The sequence below is a fragment of the Sorghum bicolor genome, chromosome 4 (assembly GCF_000003195.3).
Source record: "Sorghum bicolor cultivar BTx623 chromosome 4, Sorghum_bicolor_NCBIv3, whole genome shotgun sequence".
In the NCBI taxonomy this organism is placed as follows: Eukaryota; Viridiplantae; Streptophyta; class Magnoliopsida; order Poales; family Poaceae; genus Sorghum; species Sorghum bicolor.
Genome location: NC_012873.2, coordinates 66,528,406 through 66,544,069, shown reverse-complemented (window position 1 = coordinate 66,544,069; position 15,664 = coordinate 66,528,406). Strand labels below are relative to the sequence as shown.

General features: G+C 47.2%; 4 protein-coding genes across 8 annotated transcripts; 3 read left to right on the top strand and 1 right to left on the bottom strand.

Moving 5' to 3' along the window:
* LOC8056395 (F-box/LRR-repeat protein 14) lies at positions 700–3,168 on the top strand. Of its 3 annotated transcripts, none has more exons than XM_021458682.1 (2): positions 700–872; positions 1,458–3,168. In XM_021458682.1, the coding sequence occupies exon 2, from the start codon at positions 1,515–1,517 to the stop codon at positions 2,910–2,912; it is 1,398 nt and encodes a 465-aa protein (XP_021314357.1). In that variant the 5' UTR covers positions 700–872; positions 1,458–1,514; the 3' UTR covers positions 2,913–3,168. The 3 variants fall into 3 exon arrangements, with proteins under 3 accessions (XP_021314357.1, XP_021314356.1, XP_002454718.1); XM_021458681.1 differs by having other exon boundaries at positions 1,453–3,168; XM_002454673.2 differs by having other exon boundaries at positions 1,447–3,168.
* LOC8084650 (sugar transport protein 1) lies at positions 4,882–6,525 on the bottom strand. The gene has a single exon (XM_002452943.2). The coding sequence runs from the start codon at positions 6,523–6,525 to the stop codon at positions 4,945–4,947; it is 1,581 nt and encodes a 526-aa protein (XP_002452988.1). The 3' UTR covers positions 4,882–4,944.
* Positions 8,020–13,120, top strand: LOC8084649 (F-box/LRR-repeat protein 14). Of its 3 annotated transcripts, XM_021460120.1 has the most exons (3): positions 8,025–8,179; positions 9,270–9,291; positions 10,163–13,120. In XM_021460120.1, exon 3 carries the CDS (start codon positions 11,258–11,260, stop codon positions 12,866–12,868), a length of 1,611 nt encoding a protein of 536 aa, XP_021315795.1. In that variant the 5' UTR covers positions 8,025–8,179; positions 9,270–9,291; positions 10,163–11,257; the 3' UTR covers positions 12,869–13,120. The 3 variants fall into 3 exon arrangements, with proteins under 3 accessions (XP_002454717.2, XP_021315795.1, XP_021315793.1); XM_002454672.2 differs by lacking the exon at positions 9,270–9,291 and having other exon boundaries at positions 8,020–8,179; positions 11,441–13,120; XM_021460118.1 differs by lacking the exon at positions 9,270–9,291 and having other exon boundaries at positions 8,028–8,179.
* LOC8056394 (E3 ubiquitin-protein ligase RNF181) lies at positions 13,336–14,472 on the top strand. The gene has a single exon (XM_002454671.2). The coding sequence runs from the start codon at positions 13,756–13,758 to the stop codon at positions 14,275–14,277; it is 522 nt and encodes a 173-aa protein (XP_002454716.1). The 5' UTR covers positions 13,336–13,755; the 3' UTR covers positions 14,278–14,472.

The window sequence follows — 15,664 nt, the reverse complement described above, 5'->3', positions numbered from 1 at the left end:
TTAGGGCTAGACTAGCTAGATAGATATATATACTGCTAGATTTCAAAGAGGAAATTATTAATGCCACACTTTTAATTTGTGTCACTCTCTCTGGTGTTACAGGCTGAAGCTATTGCCTTGCTTGGCATCTATCCGCACAATAAAATAAGCCAGTTTTCAGGAACAAGTTAAAGGAAGCAGTTTTTCAGCAGTCAATGACTGCGGCTGTGACTGAGCATTTCACACCTAGTAATGTGTCTGGGCAATACATTTGTGCATGGGTCCATTTCATTTATTTTTAGGCCTCCGTTCTCTAAAATTTTATCTAAGGTCTTGTTTAGTTTACCTCAGAATCTAAAAAATTTTCAAGACTCTGCATCACATTGAATCTAATTGCACAATTTACCTATAATTTATGAGATGAATCTTTTAAACTTAGTTAATTAAATAATAATTGTCAAATACAAACGAAAGTACTATACTAGTTAAACCCAAAAATTTTCACCAACTAAACAAGACCCCTAACTAAAATGTTCTCGAAAAGTTTTTTTTCCCAGACCTGCATGCCGCTCGATATGAGTTTCCAGATGCAGAAAAAGATATCTCCAATGTATGGCTGAAGACCAGCATTCGGCCCACGTCATATGACGGCCCAGCCCAACTTTTGATCGGGACCACAAAGAAGATATTTTCCTTCAGCTCGAAAAGTGGAAAGGAGGAAGAAAATATCTCACTGACGCCGGAGGCCGGAGCAGAGGGGGGAGGGCCGACCATGTGAGCGCCGTCGCCGCCGTTTCGGTCCTCCTCTGCTCTTCCAGCCGTGCTGGGCGCCGCCTTTTCTTGATCCCGTCCCTAGCAGCCGGCCCCAGCTTACGATTTTCGGTTCCTTGAAGGTATGATTCTGTTCTGGCCTGTTGGTGCCTGACCAATTTGTGTTGTGATCGGGCTCCTTTTTGCGCGCGTCTGCGACGGAGGTGGAAAATACTCCAGCATAATCGGTTCCTTGCTTATTTGTTAATTCTGTAATGTCTGGACCTCGAATTCTAGGCTGCAACATATGCTGCTGGGGCCTGGGGGCTGGGGTAGATGTTTTTTATTTGCTCGATAGAACTGTCAGTTTAGGATAGTCGTTGGTTTCATTTGATTACTAGTCAAGTGCTCCTTTCAACATTTAATTTCAGTTTGGCATGGATGTTTGCTTCTAGACCCTGTACTACTAATTCGTTGATTTGTTCTAGGTTAATTTGCTATTTGTTTCAGAAATTTCTCCTGATGCCTAGGGTTTTAGTTTAACTTGATGGTGTTTGTAGACTAACGTATTTGCCTGCTCAGCGATTTAGGGGAAAAAAATATTACGGCACCTCTGTTCACGTTGTTAGTGAAAACGAACATATGCTTCTTGATGAGTGCTTCTGCTGCCGTATGATTATACATCATTTCAAATGTTTTTTTTCCTGATCACTCTAGTTTCAGTCCAGCACTCTGTGCCTGCTCGACAACCTGAGATTACTCAAGCAGTGTAGCTCCACTAGGTGATGGAGGGTCTCCCAGAGCCACTGCTTGCGGAAATCATCAAGAGGATTACGAGGACAAGCGATCTGAATGCTATTTCCCTAGTGTCAAAGCACCTCTATAATGCTGAGGCCGAGGAAAGGGTTACCATCCGCGTTGGATGTGGCCTTCACCCTGCAACAAAAGCCTTGTCATCACTCTGCTTCCGGTTTCCCAACTTGTGGAAAGTAGAGATCAATTACTCCGGTTGGACCTCCAAACAAGGGAGGCAGTTGGACAACCAAGGGATTCTTGTGCTTTCGTCTCAGTGCCCTTTGCTGTCGGATCTCACATTAAGCTTCTGCTCCTACATTAATGACACTGGTATTGGACATCTAGCGGATTGCAAGAGGCTCAAGGCCCTCAGGCTGAAATTTGCCCCAGCTATAAGTTCTAGTGGGCTTCTTTCGGTAGCGACCGGGTGCAAGAATCTATCTGCTTTCCATCTCGTTGACTGCATGAAAGTAGGCAGTGTGGAGTGGCTTGAGTACCTTGGCAGAGCCGGATCAGTGGTGGAACTTGTGGTGATGGACTGCAAGGGAATCAAACAGTATGACCTCCTAAAGTTCGGTCAAGGATGGATGAAGCTTGAAAAATTTGAGTTTCAGATCAGCAATTGCTGGTCATCAGGGACTCCTTCTAACTCTTCTTATTATGCTCACCACCCGTATAAATATGATCTCAGTTGTGAAAATCTGAAGGATTTGAGGTTGGCGCATATAGATATAGCTATGCGGATGTTGGGGCATATTGTAGCTGTGCCACATATTGGACTCCATTTTCTTTTGAGGAAGTGCAAAGCATTGGAGAAACTTTGCCTGCACTATGTTACTGGCTTAGAGAAGAGCGATATGATTGCACTGTTCCAGAACTGCAGCACCCTTAGAAGCTTCACACTCCACGAATTGCCTACGCTGAGGATGCCACTGACTGATGAAAGCCTTGTGGTTCTAGGTCGCAGCTGCCCTATGCTTGAGGTTGTTGAACTGTCCTTCACAATATGTTCCAATACCTATCTATCAGAAATAGGCTTAACACAGGGTATTGTGATGCTGATTCAGTCTGCTCCTGTCCGTGTTCTAATGCTTACTGGCATCGGCAATTTTGGTGATGAGGGAATGAGGGGCCTCTCATCCGCACAATTCTTGGAGACACTCGTGCTTGCGGATTGCGAAATGATAACTGATTCTGGGATAAGTTTCTTATCGTGCGCACCGTCCTTGAGCAGTCTCACTCTCCAACAATGCAATAAAGTAACTGATAATGGAATGGCTGAGCTGGTACGTTCGCAGAAATTGGAGTCTTTGACTGTTGTATGCTGTCATCGGATCTCTCTGAATGGCGTGCAGGGGGCTGCCAGATCAGTACACTATTCCGCCTAGTCTGAAAACTTCCCCCGTTCAGAAGGGAGTACATTGTTCCAGCAAATATTTACACAAAAAGGGGACATCTCGTCATGGCCAGGGCGGTACAGGAAGAATGAAATAATCTTTGGGCGTTATGTTTGCCTATTCTTTGCCGTTATATTAGTAGCTATATGCTGTATTAGGGAAGTAGTGACTTTGAAGACGGGTGATGCTATGGTGTATTCCATCTGGTAACTATGAAGTTTTCTGTCAAATCCTCTTAAGTTCTGAAGCTCGTATTGACACTTGTTTTTTGAGGAGAACTGGAGGGGCCGGGGCCCCTACAGGAAAACTTTAATAAAAAATAAGAAGAACAAAACAGTTCAGAAATTACAACAGGGAAACAGAAAGGTTACAGAAGCCGAGCAAAGGGAATATTGCGTTGTTTATTTCTGGAATGTCTTGCGTTGCTTCTCGACAGAGAAATTATTGGGCACAAGGAAAGAAGAATGGTTTTATATGAAATGTGCAGATTTGTAAATGGACGTTTGCAGAACAGAAGGTGGGAGAACTGGAGGAGGCAGGAGAGAAACTGCCCTCACCCAATATTGTTTGATCAAGGGTTTCGATTACCGATGTAATTTGTTATCCCTGAGATAACTGTGCAAAAATCACCGAACTTGGCCCAAATTAAACATGCGCTACTTGTGATAAATTTGGTATTTTACAGCAAAGCCAACTGCACACTAACGAAGCAAAGTACAAAAAAACATTTTTAAGGTGCTGGTTCGTCGTTCAAAATAAACCTCACCTTTTTCATATGTCGATCAAACCATGCTCTTAACAAAAACAGAACAAACAAAGAATAATGTCTTGATTAACTAAGACATATAAACATTATACTAATAAAGCCCACGAACTAATTTAAGGGTCACTTTTTTTTAACGAAAAAAGCTCACAAACTACTTTTGCAGGTAATATAAACAACTATAAACACGCGAAACCTTCTTAAGAGCATCTCCAACCATTATGCATTTAAAGTTATACATTTTAGGCAAATTGCAAACCCTCAAATGAAAATGGCAAGGCTAAAATCGGGTGATCTCCAACCGTTATGCAAAATGCCAAGTCCATCATCTTTTTTTTCTGAAAATTTTGTTTCGCGGCACTCCTTTCCGCGCGGCCAATCGATCCCGCGCCAAACAGCCCGCCGTCGTCTCCCGTTCACCAATTCCCGCGCCAACAGCCGCGCAGTACCGATCGTGAGCTGCGCAGTTCGTCGTTCCTGTTCGCAGTACCGATCGCAGTACCGATCTTCCGTTCCGTTAGTTCCCGTTCACGTCGTCTGTTGGCCATCAGTTCGTCGTCGTACAGGTTCGCCCCTTGCTCCAGTACCGATCTCCATCAGGTCCTGTTCCCCATCAGTTTCCGGTCGCCGCCATCAGTTCGCCGTCAAGGCAGGTCGCCGCTATCAGTCAAGCCGTTGCAGCTTGCGAGCAGCAGAATTTCGTGAACCCAATCCCATGATCCAATCCCCAAGCCACCAACTGCAGTACCCAATCTCATGATCCAATCCCCAAGCCGCCAAAAGCAGCCCAACCCCTAAGCCGCCAACAGCAAAACCCTAGATATCGCATTGATGAAGAAAGCGTACCTGGCCGGCGTTGATGAGGAAGGCGTTGTAGATTCGTCCTATCGCGCGCTGCGTCGTCCTATTGTGCGCTGCTTCGTCCAAACGCGCGCGCGAAGCTGGCGAAGGAGGACGCACGATGCTTCTCCTATCGCACGAAGTGGTGGCGGCGCGAAGGGAAACCGCGCGAAGGGAAGAAAAAAGCCCGCGAGGTGGAACCGAGAATCCCGTGATCTCTATTTGCATAGCCGGACTCCTTTGGCATATATGCCAAGTTTCCCCCTCTAAATGCATAGCTATGTAAAATGCAAAGTCCAAATGCATAACGATTGGAGGGGTTTTTTTTGAATTTTATGCATTTTGGTAAATGCCAAGTCCATTTGCATAATGGTTGGAGTTGCTCTAAGGACAAGCTAACACTGAAGATTATTAAATCTTCTACTTCTTTGCCTCGCCGACGCAGCCCAGCTCGATGTCGACTCCATGGCCGTCAGTGTCGTCGCCGTCGTTGACAAACCGTTTCCAGTACCAGTGCGTCTTCCAGACGCCGGCCATGTCCTCGATAGGCACACCCTTGGTCTCCGGCAGGAAGAGCGCGACGAAGAGAGTCATGACGACCACGCAGGCGGCGAAGGCGAAGAAGAGCACGAACTTGAGGCGGCACAGCATGGGGAGGAAGGCCTGCGCCACGGCGAAGGTCATGAGCATGTTGACGGCGACGGTGATGCTCTGGCCCGCCGGCCGCACCTCCAGCGGCATCACCTCGCTGGGCACCAGCCACCCCAGGGGCCCCCACGACCACGCGAAGCCGGCCACGTAGACGCACATCACCACCACCGTCGCCGCCGCGTACCCCGCCGGGACCGTCGCCACGCCGCTCCACCCGAACTTGGCGCCGATGAGGGCGCCCACCGCCACCTGCGCCGCCAGCATCTGCGCCCCGCCCTCCAGGAACAGCGCGCGCCGCCCGACGCGGTCCACCGTGAACACGGACACGAGCGTGGACACGAGGTTGACGAGCCCGGTGATCACCGCCGACATGAGCGACGCGGTGCCGCCGAAGCCCAGCGTCTTGAACAGCACCGGCGCGTAGAACATGATGACGTTGATGCCCGTCAGCTGCTGGAACAGCGGGATCGCCACCGCCATCACCAGCTGGGGCCGGTACCGCCGCTGCCGGATGTCGCGCCACGGGTGCGTCACCGCCCTGGACGCCTCGCCGGCCGCCACCAGGTCGTCGTACTCGGCGGCCACGTCGTCGGTGCCGCGCACTCGCCGCAGCATCCGCTTCGCCTCCTCGGGCCGGCCGCGCTCCAGGAGGGAGTTGGGCGTGTCTGGGAGGAACAGCGAGCCGACGGTGATGATGGCGGCCGGGACGGCCGCCAGCCCGAGGCTGAGGCGCCACCCCCACCCGCCGGCGATCTTAACCGTGCCGTAGTTGATGAGGTTGGCCAGCAGGATCCCCAGCGTGATCATGAGCTGGAACCCGTTGTTGAGCATGCCGCGCATCCGCATGGGCGCCATCTCCGACAGGTACACCGGCACGCTCTGGTTGGCGAACCCAACGCCGACGCCGAGCAGCACGCGGCCCAGGATCAGCATCGCCACGTTCACCGCCGCGCCGTTGAGCGCGCACCCTGCCAGGAAGGTGACCCCGCCGGCGAACATGGACCACTTGCGGCCGGCGGCGCGGGTGACGGAGGCCGCGAAGAGCGAGGCGACCAGCGCCGACACGTAGAGCGACGACGTGAACAGCGTCAGCAGCTGGCTGTCGAACTTGCAGTACTGGTTGCCGCCGTCCAGCAACTCTGCCTGCTTCTGGTACACCGACGGGAAGAAGCGGCTGAGGAAGGGGTCCATGGACGTGACGCCGCCGGAGATGCCGATGTCGTAGCCGAAGATGAGCCCGCCCGTGGCCGCCACCGTGCACGCCATGAACACGAACTGGGTCAGCCCGCCGGGGTAGTCCTGCCGCTTGCCGGCCGACGCGCTTGGCGCCACTGCCACCCCGCCCGCCATTGCCACCACCACTCACAAACGGTACGTATGTGGATTATGGAACCGATTTCGTGATTCGCAGGACTCTGCAATGCAAAGACGATTTGACCGATTCTTCTCTCGTTGATTCTGGATTCGAGGGAACAAGCCGTCGTGTTGTTCTATATTTATAGCTAGTAGGTTGGTATGTGCATGTCGGAGGCAGCTGCAAAAACAGGTTCGGTTTTGCCGATGGATTCCGATGCGAACTCTGATCTGATGAAGTGTTTCCTATCGTATTCGGTATAACATCGGCTAAGACGACTTGCAATTTGCATGAATAACACTCAAAAAAGTTCGGATTCCTGTGTAACATCGAAATAGTTTACATGCCTTATTTTTTTTTATTTTTTTAGATAATGGATAAAAATTCGGTCTCTAACTTTCTTAAAAAAAAATCCGGCCTCTACATCCAGTTATCCACAAGTGGATATACACAGCCGTTACATGCCTTATATTGCACTTGTTTTATCTTTTGTTCCCTGTGTGTCATAAAAGGAAAATTTTGCTCCTCCATCATATCTTCCTCAAGCCTGTTGTTTCTCTAGCTACCTGTCCTCCTGCCTAATCATGTTACCGGACCTGTCCACGTTTAATGCCGGCATGAGATATTGAGATAGCTACTGGAATTTTATTAGTAGAACCGTAGGGGACTCTTGCTTTTCGGTGTTTAGTTTGCCATAAAATATAAAATACAAAATGACGACTGCTTTAGAATGATGAATTGCAAAATGTCAATTTTTTTAGGTTTATGTTTAATTTTATCCAAAATGCAGAATTTACTACCCTCATAAAGGCCTCTTAAGGCTCTTTTGTTTTTTTTTTTTGCTTCTTAAGGCCAAAATCCAAAATACTAATCACCTCTTTGCCAAAATTTTTACATGATGTTTAGTTCTATTATGCAAAATGATGGATCAAAACCTAAAAAATTTTGGAATATAAAGGGGAACCAAACACCCTCTAAAATCGTGTGCTTTCCTAGGGAAACTTGGAAAGTGGTCTCCGACGTGACTTGTCGGCCTAGTGCCACATATACTATCATCCCTAGATACAAGTAAATATAAAATCTTCTAACCGTAGGGAAATACACCCACCAACATATTAAAAAATTTTTCACCCGCTGCCAAAATGTCACTCGCTACCGGGTTTCAAATTTTCTTATATTTTCAAAAAGACAAACACAACATCTATGCCAAATGTCCAGAGTGCCAGCTTGCTTTCACAGAACACGAGCAAACTCTTTCTTCAATTTGAAAATGCATAGGTAAAATCGATTTTTTTTTAAAAAATAAGGGCATGAACATCACCAAAGCACCAAACAAAAAAAACGCTATGAATTAAAGATTCTCGGAAAAGGTAAAAAAAAAGACTGAAAAATTAGAAAAATCTAACGTACTATAGCTATCTAAATTCCGGCCCAGTCCTTTCCCAGCCTAGCCCAACTGGTAACTGCCCAGCCCATCCGCATCGCACAGCTGCGGTGAACTGCTGGGGAAGTGGGGAAAAAAAAAGAACGCAAACTCAGATCACTCCGCCCGACGACTGCGAGACGAATCGTAGGGTTTTGTTGGGTTGGACGCGGCGTCCCATGGAGGAAGGACGACGCCGCGGAGATCGATCCCGCCGAGTGCCAGAGGTACTTCTTCTCCGCCGCGTAGCCGACGTACACTCGCACTGCCGCCGTTCGATCCCTCTTCTTTCTTTGTGCTAGAAAGTGCGCCCCTTTTTTAAGTTTCGTCTCATCACGAATTAGAAACCCCTAGTGCCGATCGTTCGTATTATGAACTAGAAGAAAACCCGCGCCTCCGTAGATCCAGCCAACCTGATTTTTGAATATTGTATTTTCCAATTGTAGCTGGAGACTGAATTGCAACCATCACTCTGCTGCAGAAAGGGCCATGAACTGATAATAGTCTGTGGTGTCTTCTGTAGTGTTTAACTGAGTTCAATAGTGAAGAGATGAGGAAATAAAGAAAATTATACTCCTTCCTTGATTTTTTTTTTAATTGTCAGACTGGATTGCATCCCGCAAACTAACTGTAGGTGAGCCAAACTGCATTGTAGAAGACTTTCAGTTTGATGAATATACCATATAAATCTGAGATGGTAGTATCATGAATGTATGAACAATGCTCAACTTGTCGACTGCGGCTGTTTATCAGTTGCAAGTTTGAGGAAGTGTGTAACTGAGTTAGCAGAAATATTAGTTAGAGAACATTGGTTGCTAAAAAAACTATGATTTGTTCTGTTGCTCCTCTTGTTCCTGTTACTATATTTTCTTTGAAAGATGCATTAATATTGATAAGTTGAGATTTGAGAGGATAATCTTGTTTGTAAGAGTGGTAATATTATGGTATGGTAAAACTTTTGTTTGCTGAGATTTTGAGAATAATTGTGTATTTCTATTTTCTGCATGTGCCCAATCAAATTTTGTTATCTCAGGAGGTCTGGAGTCTATCATAGATATTACTCAATTTGTCGACAGGCTTTTGAATAAGCTGTGAGATAGAGCTTGTGTGTATACTATATAGTGTGTGATGAATAAGCATATATTAAATTGTTCATGTCTTCACTTCATAAGCTTCTTTTCTGTTCTTTGTATGTTGAAGGTCTCAAGTTATGACATAGTATTAACCATTTTTTTATATTTTGAGGTACAAAATAGTTGTTTAGGAGGGTGAACTATTATCTATATTTGATCAGTTCCTTGTTTTTCTGCAAAACAGCATAGCCTCGCTAATGGGAAGGGTATGTATCAATTTTCAACAGTTGGGTCACTTCCTAATTTCTGATTGGGTGCATGTATGGCAATGTGCTATTGAAAATGGCCAAAATCTGTTGAAAGAGAACCAGAGTTAATAAAGTGAGTGGTAAACTTCAGAACGATCAAAGAACTGTATGGTACATGGAAATGCTTACCGGCCTAGTGTTCATATTTCAGTTTTTCTTTTTCAAAGTACCACTGCAGGAACACTTATGATGAAATATCTACTTGTATATGTGTAAATTTACTTTCTAGATTTCAGATTACAATCTACTGCAGATAATATATACAGCAAAAGCCACAATAAAAAAAATCTGATTATTATGCACATTGTGGCGTGGCTGGTACAAAAGTAATATAATATCTAAAAAAATGGAGTGTGACCTGTCTTTTTCCAACTAAGTAGCAAAGATTACCGAGTATGAATTGTGTACTCTCATATTAGTGAGACAGTTTCACTATACCTATAATTCTGTAACACTACTAAACAGCATGGTAGTAAGCCTTCATTGCAAGCTGCAGGCATTGCACCTGCAGTCTTACCCAGAACAAATCACAGTATCCAATATGATGAGTGCCTGTGAGTTGTAGCTCCTGATCACAAGCCGCCATCATCTTAAGCTCGAGCTATGCTGGAAATTGCAGTATGACAGAAAAAAGTGCTAACAAGTCATGCAACAATAGTTGTCTGATTGAAAAGTGACCCCAATATGAAACCAATCTATCAGAGGCTAGCACATATTAACTCATTTTGTTCACTTGCTTTTTATAAACCGCAAATAGTATCAGGAAAAAGCTATGTTTGCATTTGCTAGGATATACTCACAGGCATGTCGTCAAACACGTTGTTTGCAGATGGTGTAGGTGGTTGGGATGCAGTCCCGTTCGGCTTGGGGACAGCAGGTGACTCTAGACCCACCGGTTACCCGTTCCGTGCAGCCGCAGCGGGAGTGCAGGCGTGGCCATGGCTGATGCCACGCGCACAGCCTCACCAGCATAGGCGCAGCAGCCTGCTACTAGCGCAGATCAGTGAGTAGGGGGACCTCCATGTGGCGGTGTGGTTCGCGCCTCGCGCGTGATTGAGGTCGGGGTGGAGGCTTGCTTAGGCGGTTGTCCTGCCTGTGAGCAGCACGGCGCGTGAGGACGTCCCACGCGACGCTCATGTCGATAGCGGGTCAGATCCACCCCACGGCGTGGTGGTGCGGTAGCCCAGGCCCTCGTCCATGGCGGGGCAGACCCGCTCCCCCCAGTGTGGCGGTGCGATGGACCTGACCCCCGGCCATGGCAGGGCGAGCAGCCTCGGCCACCGCACGGCTGCTCCCCCAGTGTGGTGGTTGTGGGCGCGACCACAGTGGAGCCTCGGCGCGGCGTCGGATGGTCGGCTGGAGGAGACGCTACCTGAGACCCCACGGTGGAGAGAAAGGAGGCGACGTGGCCCAGTCCCTAGCCGGAGCTTGGCCCTCATTTTTGTCTTATGGAGATTCTTGGCACTGTTTACTTGCGCACTGCTTTGATAGGAACACTCTTATTCTGCTATGTCTGATTCGGTTGGTGTGATGTTGGAACCAACCTCCAAGCACAATGGCGTGCTGGAGCAAAATAATTTTCAATTTTTTGAATGCAACTTGCGGTTACCTGATGAGTGCTTCCTAGAACATTTCACTCTATCAATGCAGGTGCTCAGCACGTGTAATGGTCAATTTGGATTGGTTATGTCGTGGACTTCTACTCTCTCCAATTCCTCAGTTTGTAGACTCTGTTTTTTAGATTAAGTGTAGGCTCTGTTTATGCTAATGTTTCAGCAGTTTCATAAACAATTGGGTGTTAGTTTAGTCTGCTGTTAGGCCTTTTCTTTGCTCGGCGATCTAGATACATATAAATTGCTGGCTTAATGTTATCTCTCAATCTGAACACAGTCACTAAAAAAAAAGTTTAAAACTTCATCATAACATGCTTATCCTTGAGCTTGGCCACTGTGGTTTGATTATCTGCATACGTTTAATTCTGATTTGCTTATTTCACGACTCTATGAGTACCTTCTCAATGGAGGATCTCCAAGAGCCACTACTGGCAGAAATCATTAAGAGGGTTACCAGGACAACTGATCTTAATTCAATTTCACTTGTGTCGAAGCGCCTCTACACTGTTGATGCAGAGGAAAGGGGCACGATCTGTGTTGGCTGCGGCCTTCACCCTGCGACGGAATCCTTCTCATTATTGTGCTCCCGGTTCCCCAACTTGTGGAAAGTAGAGATCAATTACTCTGGTTGGACGTCCATCGAAGCCCAAGGGAAGCAGTTGGGCAACCAAGGCCTCTCTGTGCTGTCATCTCACTGTTCCTCACTGACGGATCTCAGCTTAAGCTTCTGTTCAGACATCAATGACATTGGCCTTGGTTATTTGGCACATTGCAAGAAGCTGATGGCCCTCAGGCTGAGCTTTACTCCAGCGATAACCTCAGATGGCCTTTTGTCAGTAGCGGTTGGGTGCAAGAGTCTATCTACTTTCCATCTTGTTGACTGCATTAAGGTAGACAGCGTCGAGTGGCTGGAGTACCTTGGCAGAGCTGGATCAGTGGTTGAACTTGTGGTGAAGGATTGCAAGGGAATCAGCCAGTTTGACCTCCTAAAGTTTGGTCCAGGATGGATGAAGCTTGAGAAGTTTGAGTTTGAGATCAATGGCAATTATTGGTTATCAGGGCCTCCCCCTGATCCTGCGTCTGATGCTCGCTACCCCTACAAATATGATATCTGCTGTGAGAACTTGAAGGATTTGAGGTTGGCACATATTATAACTATGCGCAGCGACGATGAGGGTCTCCCAGCACCAACTGCGCAAGAGATTGGACTCCGTTTTCTTTTGAGAAAGTGCAAAGCATTAGAGAAACTTTGTCTGGACTATGTTGTTGGTCTAGATGAGGACGAGATGATTGCTTTGTTCCAGAACTGCAGCAACCTTAGAAGCCTTTCACTTCGCCTCATGCCTCTGCACCAACGGGACTGGCATTTCAGGACACCACTGACTGATGAAAGCCTTAAGGCCCTTGGTCTCAGCTGCCCTATGCTTGAGGTTGTTGAGCTGACCTTTACGTTTTGTTCGAGTGGGTATCCAACAGAAATAGGCTTCACACAGAAAGGTATTGTTGCACTCATTCAGACTTGTCCAATTCGTGCTTTCATGCTGAATGGAGCGAACATGTTTTTTGACTCGGGGTTGGAGGGTATTTCATCGGCGCCATTCCTGGAGCAACTTGAGCTTTTGGATTGCAAGGGGATAACAGATGCTGGGATGAGTTTCATCGCGCATGCCCCGCGCTTGAGTAGTCTCACCCTCCGGAAATGCCAAGATGTGACTGATAATGGAATAGCCAAGCTGGCACATTCAGCGAAACTGGAGTCTCTGACCGTTGTAGGTTGCCATCAGATCTCCCGGGAAGGTGTTCAGGGGGCTGCCAGATTAGTTCGCTACTCAGCTGATTCTGAAAGCCATGATAGTCTCAAAGGAATGAAACTCACAGGCAAACCAACCGCACCGCCTGTTCTGGAAACCTTTGCAGCTTAGCCTGTCTGGAAACACTTGCAGCTTAAAGGGGTGGAAGTTGAAGAAAAGACATGATATCGGAATGGAATGGAATTATTATTACCTATATGCTTCTTTCCATTTCTTATATAATATAATAATAGCTTTAGGTTCGGAACTGTACTATTATATAATATAATAGCTTTAGGTTCGGTAATCGGTGATTTATTCGGATTATTTCCTTCTCACTGTATCTATTGCAAATGTAAATGAGAATATATTTGTTAGAAGGAATTTTATGTTGCTTTTCCTTTTGTTTCATTACACGATGCATTTTCTGTTGGGTGCTTTTCATGATTATGATGTTCCATTATCCCCCTTAGAAGTATACATAGTTTGTTTTGCTGTTAACTGAAACCCATTTTGATTGGTTGTTTAGCTTCGTTTCAACAAATTCATTGAATCATTTAGCAATTTCTTAATAACAGGTTCAACCCAAGTACCCAACAGCGTTTCATACAATTGACCGAAGCCCTACGCCTGGACTCTCTGCTCATGCGGAGGTGCCTGTAAATATCATCTCCGTCCGTCGGGTCGGGCCTTTCCTTTTGGCAGCCCACAGAATTGCGGCGGATAGGGAATTCGAGGATAGCTACTCCAACCAGACTCCGCCATACTATGCTGCTGCTGCTCCTCAAAGTTATCTTATCTGCCATCCCTGTCCCCGTCACTGCACCGTCAACAAAACGACTGCTGCCCTGCCGCGGCAGCCAAAGCAAACCGAAGCGATTGCTACTCCTATTTAACAGACGGAGCGCGGGGCAGAGGAAACGAGTGAATACTACTACCGCCACCATTGCTAGTAACGTGCAGAGAGAGAGAGACACACACACACAGCAGCGCAGGCGACGACGACAGGGATCGGAATCATGGACGACGGTGGCGACTGGATCACGGCGAGGTACCTCCTCTCGTCGATTCTTGGGCGGAACCCGCTGGTGGTGGACTACGTCGACGAGGAGTCCTTCCCCGTCGACGACCCTCCTAGTCCTAGTCCCTCCTCCCCCTCTTGCGCCCGCCGCGCGGAGCCGCCGCCGCCGCCGGTGCGGGCGCCCGCGGGGGTGGCCGGGACGGTCTGCGCGGTGTGCACGGAGGAGATCGCCGCGGCGGACGCCGTCGTGCGCCTGCCCTGCGCGCACTGGTACCACCACGGCTGCATCGCGCCCTGGCTCGGGATCCGGCCCACCTGCCCCATGTGCCGCGCCGAGCTGCCGCCGAGCGAACCCGAGGCCGGCGGGGAAGGCGCGGGGCGTGCCAAGCCGGCGGCGCCCGCTCGGGGTGTTGCCGCCGCGGGGACCAGCACCGGTGCGACCGCGACCGCGGCCGCGCGCGTGCGGCGGGAAGCGTCGCACGAGTACCTCGCCGTCGCCGGCGGCGTGTTGTCCGGCTGATCCCATCGATGGCCGCGTCCACCGGCCGGCCGCCGAGTAGATAGATTAGGCGCGTGGACCGAGTCGTGTGAACTCAGAGCTCCTCTTGTATAAAGCAAATTGGGTATAAAAAAGAAAAAGAGGATATTTCGACCCAAATTATTGTCTTGTCATTTGCCCTGTTCTGGAATGATAATCGCGTGTTTCGTATTGAAATTTGGAAGGAGTTAAATGCTACAAAGTTTAACCAACCATTATTCAAATTGCATCAATATAATTAAATTCAAAATACCTCCACTTTTTAGTGGGTCTTATTTAGCTTTCCATGACTTTTAGCTGATCAGATTTCGAGTCGGATAGCGAGTGACAGACCAACTTTTGTTCAAGTCTCAAGGAATAACTTGTCAAAAAAAAAGTCTCAAGGAATAGTAGTGTAGTACTGTAGTAGTACAACAAGTAAACAAAGCGACAACCCAACGAACCGGTTGCTGGTGCCGCGTTTTGCGCCATCACGTACGTTGGTGCTTTGCTTCACCTCCACTTGCGATCATGGCTTATTATTGAGCGGACTGCGTCACGAGGTTTTCTTTACAAGAGTACTCTTATGGTTTGAACATATCACTAGCTTTCACATAGAACAAGTACCAAGTTGCTTTATCGCCTTATCATAACATAGAAGTGGGCACACAAATCATTCCATTTAACAACTTTTCCCTTTTTTCTAAAAAACATATTCGTCTAGGCTGCAGCGCTTGCACGACGGTTTTTTTTTCCGGGGGAAACAAGCAGATACTTTAAACGCACTCCTATGTTCAAAAAAAAAAATGTTGTTTTAGAATTTCAGATATCTTATATGATTACTTGTTTTATTCAATTTTTTATAAGTATTATATATTTTGTCAAAACTTATTTTATTATTAAAGATACTTATATTTATTTTATAATTTAAAAAAAAATAAATAAAACGAATGGTTAAATATAATGTCTAAGTTAAAAACATCACTCGTTTTAGAACGGATGGAGTATGCGTGACAACCATCAAATCTGAACATAGATTCTACCGCTGCTCACACATGATACGTGGAGACGTCGTCATCCGCATACCAAACATGATAAACCCACGAGCTTCCGTCGGTGGGCGCTCGTGTGTTTCGCTGTGCGCTGAGATGATCATCACCAAGGCCGACGGCGATGGATTTGCTCGCCGGGTAGACGTCCCTTGATTTGACGTTTATATATGTCGCAACTTGCGAGCTGCCGTCAGTCGTTTCGTTCGGCCTTGTTTAAATGTGAAAAAAATTTAGATTTCGCTACCGTAGCACTTTCGTTTATTTGTGGTAAATATTGTCAAATCATAGACTAACTAGGATCAAAAGATTCGTCTCGTGATTTACAGACAAACTGCGTG

What these genes read in the sequence shown, in the direction of transcription:
- LOC8056395 (XM_021458682.1), top strand. Translation starts at nt 1,515, where the DNA reads ATGGAGGGTCTCCCAGAGCCACTGCTTGCGGAAATCATCAAGAGGATT.
- LOC8084650 (XM_002452943.2), bottom strand. Translation starts at nt 6,525, where the DNA reads ATGGCGGGCGGGGTGGCAGTGGCGCCAAGCGCGTCGGCCGGCAAGCGG.
- LOC8084649 (XM_021460120.1), top strand. Translation starts at nt 11,258, where the DNA reads ATGCTTATCCTTGAGCTTGGCCACTGTGGTTTGATTATCTGCATACGT.
- LOC8056394 (XM_002454671.2), top strand. Translation starts at nt 13,756, where the DNA reads ATGGACGACGGTGGCGACTGGATCACGGCGAGGTACCTCCTCTCGTCG.